The following is a 9,049-nucleotide window of genomic DNA, read 5'->3' as shown; positions in this document are numbered from 1 at the left end:
TGCTAATTGTGAACGATTTACTTCCAATGATAAATATGGCTTCTTTTATTATAAAAGTATAGGCTAAATAAGTCAAAATTCATTGTATTGTACTATGGAAGTGTGTTTCTGACTGCATATCTATGTACATTGTACACCTCTAATCATAATTAATCTGGTTGCCATCTGGGAAATGAATTTAAATATACCTACATCAATCCAAAAATATACATTACATTGATTCGTTGTAGTATTTGCATGGAAGTTAAATAATATTAAGTAATATTTTATTATTTTTTTCATGAAATTTATTTCTTATTTCTTCTCTTACTTCATAAACAGTTTTTTCTCATTACCTGTTGTCCAACTGTGTGTACATTTGATTTTGACACTCTACATAACAGTAATTTCTATTACTTAAGCCACTTGCAATAACAAATTAGGCCTGATACTTTTTGTATTCGTGTTGGAAATCAAAACAGTGTTTGGGGTTGTTTGAATTTCCGAATTAGTTCGTTGGGCTACAATTTTTTTTCTCTTCTAAATGAAAAATATGGAGTATATTCCTATGTATCACTTGAGAAAAGGAACTTCTTGAAACTTTTGAAATTCAACAACATAACTTTAAAATTGAAAACTTCTGAATCCCTTTACAATTAGAGAATGTCGTTATAAAAAGTAAAATCCAAGTGGCTAAAGAGATAAACAACAATCTTTCAAACTTAACAAACATTACATTTTCATCAAAATACAAGAGGAATTTGAATTAGCAGTGTATCCGAAATATGGGACTCCCTAAAACACATCTTAAAATAAATAGTTTCAGTAAGTTTACTTTTTCTGTGACCTCTGACCTTAAAACTATATTATATTAACTTAAAATATTGTATGACTATTGCTTTAAGCATTAAAGGGATTTCATGAGAACGACAGTTGTGAGTTTCTTCATATTCTATTATTTTGAAAATCGATTAAAAAAACGCATTTATGGTTGAAAAGTAATTTTTGGGGTAGGGGGTAGGTTTTAGCAGCTGTTTCTTATTTTTTCTTAGCAAACATAGTTACTAGAAAAGTTTGACTAAAATTAAATTTAATCATTTTGATAAATTAACAACTCCTTTCCCATACTTCAAATATGTGAATATAAATAAAAGATAATAATCTTTAAATATTAACCAATATCAAAATGAAAACTTATTGTCACTTCTTATTGGATATTCAACAGTCATAATTTCTTAATCAAATATAAACTCTATAAAAATCATTTTGACAACATAATTGTATGTAAACAACTCAATATGAGAAATCAAATAGAAAAGTATTCAATATTTATTGAGCTCCTTATAAATGAAAATATTAGAATAGTGTAGTAAAATAATAAAAAATTGTAAAATATTTAAGTATGTTTTAAATTTGCTCATTATTTAGACATACACGTCATAATTCAACTTTTCGTAAGTTATATTGTAATGCTTCATTTAATAATAATTAAAACAAAATCCCAAAAAGTATAAAATATACCATTGCCAGTAAATATGATTTTGAACTCTCCTTATGTTAATCATTCATCTCTACATATTAAGGAGTAATTCATGAATGAACTTTATACTCATTCACTTGAAAAATCCCCCAAAATGATAAAAATCACTTCACTTTCTTCATTAATCGTTCTTTAGTCACTGAGGAAACCTATTCCGAGATTTGAAACTTCTTTTACATTAGCATCTAGGTAAAGATGATGAGAGTCACTCCATACTCAACTTGGAACTCTTTCCGAAGAAATAGGAAAACTGAGACTAGGAGGCAAATAGAGGGATTTTTCTTGGCAAAGGAACGTTCCTCATGAATACATGAGATAGATTCCCAAATATGATATCCTTTGGTTGAATAATTAATCAAATCACTACCCGTGGCCATAATCTTATAAAATCAAAGAGTTTTTTTTAGCCAAGTAGAAATATTAAAGAGGATTGTTAATGTCAACCTACGTGGATCCAGAAAATATGTCAACTCTCCATCTTTACAGTGCTCGCTGGATGAATGTAACGAAGAGCAACGAAAAGCTTCCTTCAAGTCCCGGAAAATAATAATAATTAAATTTCCATTGATCGGAGTAATCAGTAATGTATTTGTTTTTCTATGACGTAACGGTTGTAATAGCCTTATAACGATATGGTTCGAATTTGTAAGTTTCGATGAAACCGTTCGAGTTTCATCCGTTTCTTCTCTTTTATCTAATTTCCATACATTTTTCTTTTTTGAAGGAGAAAATACTTGAAATTATTTAAAAAGGAGAGGTTTTATCAAAAGGTACTCAAAATATAGATGGACCTATTACAATAAAGATGGAATCAAAGATAATAATAAGAAAAAGGGAGAAATTTTGCGTTCTAAATGAGTGTGTAAACACTTCAGTGAGACTACCTTTTATGAATGAAAAAAAATATCATCTTGAATACTGATTGGTATATAACGGTCTACTAGCCCCATGAACATCTTTTGACTCGTGTCATTATTAGGGATGGAATTTTTGTAAATAATTATCACAGTTATATGCTTCTTTTATTCTGCAAGTTTGTCCTATTCCTAGTCATTTGTTGATCGAGGCTTAGTGGCATACTATATGTTAGGGCAAAATGTGTTGAAAATTGACAGTTTAAAGATTAGAAAAGGAAAAATGGTTTGTGCATGTGCTATATTTTCTTTTTTATTATTTATTATTATTAAATGGATTGTTGTGATCTTAACTTTTTGTGCAACATTAAAAAATACATACATATTGTTAACCGTTCATAGACCAAATTATGTTAGAATTAGATTTTTTAGTTTTTCTCACTTACATCAAGTAAATTCTGTAAAACTAACCCATATTTATCATAAAAATACAATATTTTGATATGAACAGGTATTTCATTGATATGTCCCAAATTCGGACATCAACCACACAGACATGTATAAATATGGTCAAGTATGTCACATTGGGCATACAAATGTAAAATATCATAATATGTATTGATCAGTAAATAATACTCCATAAATATAATGATTTCTTGAGGACATAACTCATAGGATTCATAGCACAAAATTGTTAGAGAGCATCAGGAGCAATCAAAACACGTGCACACCTATTGATTTTGAGATGTAACTGAAATACCATGCGTGTTCTTATGCAATACACGGTGTCAGTCTTGTTCCAAATGTGTACTTAACCTGTATGATAAGTTTCTAACAGATGCATTAACAGTTATTTTATTTATAAGTAATTTTCCAATTGTGCCAAATTTGGCATATTGGGTCAAAGATACAGTATATATAGATATACTTTATACAGTGCAACCCGTGGGTTGTTCCATAAATTATTTTTTACTCTAGATAGCGCAAATTTAAATTAATGTTACTTTTTAAAAGTGTTTTATGACAAGTAGCAAGATTTTTTTGGAAAAGAAGATATGTTTCAATCAATTCAGTCAAACAATATTAACTCATTAAATATTCCAATTATATCTCATAATCACATAATGAAATGCCCTAATTTCCTAAATGGAACAAAATTATAGATTGAAGGAAGGAATAATTGATGTTATTATATATAATCAGGAATAATTTTGTTTAATTAATAGAGAAATTGAAGTTTATACGTCGATATTGTTTTATTTTTGGTTTTAATCATTGTTACTTCTGAGTTTTATATATTGAAATGTATAAAATGCATTAAATGGATGTTTCTGTTACTGATGGAATTATGCTTTTGCACCATTTTATGCTTGTTCGTCAATCCACGAGTCTTTTTTAATACGAATATTCTATCATGCTTAATTATAATTGATACAGGAGAAGGGATTATCACTTCTTCCAATTGAGTCATTGTCGTATGTGCTTACTCTTATTTTTTTATTATGCTAATTTTATGACCTATTTTGAGATATGCTGGCCCTCTTTCCATTCCAGATCAAGCTCGTTCTTTCCCTACTACGACACACACTTTTGTATCATAGGAAGTGTACATTACCAATGGGTCACCGTGGGAAAAATTATCCTATCCAATATAGGTCCAATATATTTGATATTGTACCTAGAATTTTTCTGCTGTTTATATTCCAACGCAAATATAGCTACTCCTAACAACAATATTGAATCAATGTATCTGAAGTGCGAAAAACTATTCTTCATTACTCTTTTGGAAATAACTTATCGCTGTCCTGATCTTAGTAATTTTCAGTCCCCAATATTTTCTTAATTTAAAAAAAATATATCTCACGTTCTGAAACAATGCTTTTATTTCTAAAAGGGGTCTTGTAATAACGATTAACACATCATCAGTATATAAAAACATTGTTGTAGTCATGCCTGTACTTTTTAAGGCTTTATATATTAAAAAAATCCTTCGGCTCAAATTACGCAGCAGAAGAAAAATTTGAATTCTTGAATTTTTTTCGAAAAAAACCGAAAACCACGCCACCTAAAAATGTAATTCTGCAGACCCCTTGAAAAAGTCATTATTTTTTCTGGTCAACAAATTTCATGTAAGTTCATGTAAATTGACGTAAAGATATTTTTAGAACAAAAGATTAGAAACTTTCCGAAATACTGATACTTTCCAGGTCGTGCGAAATAGATGTACCACTATTATAGATTAACTTTTCGAGGTATAGCGATTGTAATTCGTAAATTTCCAATGTGTCACGTGAAAGTTGACTTTTTAAGATTTCGAATGAGCTATTTCAATTGCTTCTATCATTTTCTCCAAACAAAATGGAAGCAAAAAGAAATCAGATTGCTGATTTGATTTGCACCTACCACCGTACACCTGATATTGTAAAGATTGTTGGGATTGAGAGGCACACCGTCTACAGGGTCATAAAGCTCATGAAAGAGGGGGAAGAAAAGCCTGAAAATCGAGCCCAGTTGTGCAACGCTGGCCAGACTGACCCTAGAAGTGAACAAGAAGGCGTTTGAGGCCAAGCCCTCCTTGTCCATTGCTAAATTTGCCAAAAAGAAGTTAGTAGTTCCTTCTACAAGGTCCAGAGCGATCAATACCGCGGGGGGGGAAAGTCCACAAGATACGTGGAAAGGCCATCAATGACTTGACAGTAACAAAATGTCTGTCTGAAGCATCATGGCAACCGTGTGACCTTTCTCTCGGATAAAAAAACATTCACTATTGACCCCGTTTTCGACAAGCATAAAAATCAGGTTCTTTGCTTTGAAAACAATACTGAAGACCTCCACCACGTGTCCAAGACTAGTGGGTTAATGTTTCTTTCTGCTAGAAGACATAGGACACCTTGCCCAACTACTTGGAGATCTTGAAGACCAAGGTACTGCTCCAGGTCTCTTACATCATCCTTATCATATTAAAATTGATCAGGTACTTGTCATTATTAATGATTTTTACATAAACATTTATAGTTTATTCTTTAAAGTAATGAATTGTAAACTGGTTTAGTTGGTTTAAAAAAGAGTGAGGATAGAAAGAAAAAAAATAATCATAAAAATAGTTTGAAAAAGTATAAAATGACATGACATAGTTTATTCATACATCATTCCATTTGAAGTACTCCTTATCCTATCTAATAAGAATTGCTTGCTCCTTATTCCAAAATGAAATTATTCATTGTTTTAGCATTTGCTTGTAGCATTGCTCTCGCTGATAAGCCATTAGGTGGATATGGAGCTCCCCCTCTTTCTGCCTATGGAGGAGCTGCTCCATTAGAGGCCTATACTGCTGGACAAGCCGGTGGTGTTGCTGGCGGAACAGGTGCTGCTGTTGGTGTAAATGAAGAAGGTGAGTCCCCCATTCCTGGAGTACCTGGAGAAGACTACCCCATCTACAACGAAGTTCCAGAAACATCCTTCTCCTGTGAAGGCCAAGTTGAAGGAGGTAAATGAAATACGAACGGCTGAAAATTATGTTAATGTCTTTATCTAATCATTTCTTATAGGATACTATGCTGATCCTGAGGCTGAATGCCAAGCTTTCCACATCTGTATTGCTGATGGTGAAGGCAGTTTGTTGAAAGCATCTGCTCTCTGCCACAATGGAACTATCTTCAATCAAGAAATCTTCACTTGTGACTTGTGGTCTAACTTCAACTGTGCTGATGCCGAAGGTTTGTACTCCAAGAATGAAGAACTCGCTGCTGCAAGAGAAGAAGCTTCTGTCGCTTTAGCTGCTGCTGCCGCCGCCGCTTCATCTGGTGCTGCTGGTGGTGTTTCTGCTGCTTCAGCCACTGCCGGTGCTGCAACTGGTTATGGTGCACCTGCTCCAGGTGGTTATGGTGCTCCTACTTCCGGTGGTCTTCCATCTTATGTTTTCTAAGAAAAGTTATTTTCTTCTATTTTGAAAAAAAAAAGACATATAACAAAATAGAAACTGTTTATACCAAATGATATATTACCAATAAAAATATAATTGAAATATTGCTTAATTATTGACTGAAGGGTTATGAAAATTACAATTTTTTTTTCCAATACTAACATAAAAGCCTTTAAAATTAGTCAAATGACTTTAAAATTGCTTTTATGTACTGATAATGTGTAAATCGTTATTAGAAGAGCCCTCTTTGACATAAAAACATTGTTTAAGAACTTGATCAATGTTTTAAATAAATTTAGAAAACATTTCGGACTGAAAATTACTAAGATCAAGAAAGAGATCATTTCTCTTCTTCTGAGTGGTGAAATATATTTTTTCAAACTTTAGATACACAGAGTCAATGTTGTTATTAGGAATAGTTATAGTTGCTACTAGTAAGAAATCTACCACGGAAATAAACAGGATAAAAATTCTTGAAACCATCTTAAATGAAAATAAATCAAAAAAGTATCTTTAATAATTTAGAATTTAAAAAAATATGGGATGGTTAATATTTCCTAATGTAACTCAATTGTAATGTACACTTCCTATGATATAAAAGTCTGCGCCGCAATAGAGAAAGAAAGATCAAGATCTGGAAGGGAATGAGGCCCAGTATATCTCAGGATAGATGGACTAGTGCAAATAAAAATAACCCATTAATGCAAAAATTATTTACATAAAAAATTGAGATAATTGTCATGTTGTTTGTCTCATAGTAGCAATAAGGCACATTTAAAGCTATTACATTTCAAAATTTACTTATAACTAAAGAAATACTGCCTGGGCACTTATATTCCCACTCGGTAATAAGATAACAAATATTGAATTTAGTACATAACTGTGAATTGAAACTAGAAAAATATCATTTTATTATGTAATAAATGATTATAAGATGGTGCTGGAGCATTTTTTGCGCTGGGTGATTACGTTCCATGCTTTCGTGGTGCAAAGGAACTTTGTACTTTTTATAAATATAAGGTGTCCAATTTTTTAATTATTTGTATTTATTTCTAGCATGCTCTCCTCTCGTAGTCCTGTGGCCTTCTTTACTGAGTCAAATACTTTCTTCTGTACTTCCCAATGTATATTTGGGGTCTGGATGCTTCTTTGCCTCTGAATGTTTTGAGCACTGCAATAACTAAATTTCTAGTAAATTTCAGGAGGCTGAGATTATGGTTATTTCGTCAGCTGAAATGCCAAGAATTGAAAAGTTTGCCATATTTACTCCATGCAAACAATGGCAACCACCATTTTTATGATCATATCCTTATTCTGTAGGCTGCTACTTGTTGATCACATGCACTCTTTTTAAACTTTTTGGAATTTTTATGCCAAATAATTTTCTCTTTTTGAGGTTTTTTTCTCGCTTGTATTTAAGGTGTTTCTGATTCAATTTCATTTGGTACGACTTTAGAAAACAAAATTCTTCTTGGTAAATGATCTGGATTACATTTCACCTTATTGTCAGATCAATCAAAGTCACAGTTGGAGTCTACTGATGCTTCTTCAATGGGCGGTTCAGTGGCTAAAACTTGAGTGCAATCAGTTTCATAGTCAAAATCTTCTTTTTGAAGTAAAAATTGTATTTCTTCCGAAGACAATCTAAAAAATTTAAGAAAGTAAAAAGTACTCAGAACTATTGACACTTATTATTTGTCATATATATTGCTCAAGAAAATAAATTGGTACAACATCTATAACGAGTTCACAAGAATAGTAACTATGATGTAAAATAAAACACGTCTTTTAGCTTGCAGCGTTATATCAACCCCGAGTGGGCACATTTGTTCCCACCTTTCATATTTATGCTTATAAATAATGAAAGATATGTAAAATATGAAATAAAATTGTCCAAAAATATAGAAGAGTTCTTCATGCATGAAATTATGCTATAAGATTTTATATATATTACTGTTTGTTTAGTAAAAAACAAGCCCTTTAGTTCTGTAGGATTGTGCCAAATTTTCCACACCACACTTGACCTATTTTATGTGCCTATTACTTGTTAGTTACTGACTACATATGTTTGTACTTTGTATCAAACATTTACAAAACTTATATAGAACTTACTAATATGTTATAACATTGAAATATTTTTTGGTTGTGTAATAATAATGGCTGTTCTTTCTGCAGTGGGCACATATGTTCCCAGTGGGCAATAATGGGATAAAATGGGTCCAAAAGTTAAAAGTTTTTCGAGATACAAAGACTTTAAGGTTGATAAGCCAGTTTAAAGAAGAGTTTGCAAGACCATTTAAATTGAGAGTATTTATGGGTGCCGGAGAGCTGCTAGAAGTAGTCAAAATGTTTGGATGTTTCTGTAATCTAATGTCAGAATCGTGCAAAAACAAAAACAAAAACTTCCCCTCTTAAAGCACATTGACAGGGACGAGGCACTGAATTTCAGTCCTGCCTCAATTCCTTAACACTTGTCTGCTTTGTCGATCAAGTAACAAGATGAATGGGGTACATGTTCTTAATTTATTAAAAGTACAAAATAACCAGAGCCTAATAAAAGTCTTGCCATTCAAAAGCTATAATTACAAATTTGGTTTTGATTTTTTTAAATATTGTATCCTTACTATATAAATTTGCTGAAAAAAGAAGCAATTGAATTGTGACAAATATAATCCTCTTATGGATACGGGTAAAGCTAATCATTTGTAAAATATCAAATCGGATCGGACTATTGTTAAAAATATTTTCATAATT

At 31.6% G+C, this 9,049-nt stretch overlaps 1 protein-coding gene across 1 annotated transcript; it reads left to right on the top strand.

Annotated features, from left to right (window-relative positions):
• The first annotated feature begins 5,508 nt into the window (after positions 1-5,508).
• On the top strand, positions 5,509-6,397 carry LOC121129697 (uncharacterized). Its single transcript, XM_040725420.1, has 2 exons — positions 5,509-5,860; positions 5,922-6,397. The coding sequence occupies exons 1-2, from the start codon at positions 5,581-5,583 to the stop codon at positions 6,296-6,298; spliced, it is 657 nt and encodes a 218-aa protein (XP_040581354.1). The 5' UTR covers positions 5,509-5,580; the 3' UTR covers positions 6,299-6,397.
• The last annotated feature ends 2,652 nt before the right edge of the window (positions 6,398-9,049 follow it).

Source organism: Lepeophtheirus salmonis, chromosome 14, assembly GCF_016086655.4.
Source record: "Lepeophtheirus salmonis chromosome 14, UVic_Lsal_1.4, whole genome shotgun sequence".
Classification (NCBI taxonomy): domain Eukaryota; kingdom Metazoa; phylum Arthropoda; class Copepoda; order Siphonostomatoida; family Caligidae; genus Lepeophtheirus; species Lepeophtheirus salmonis.
The sequence above is the reverse complement of the archived record's forward strand: the minus strand, read 5'-3'. Positions and strand labels throughout refer to the sequence as shown.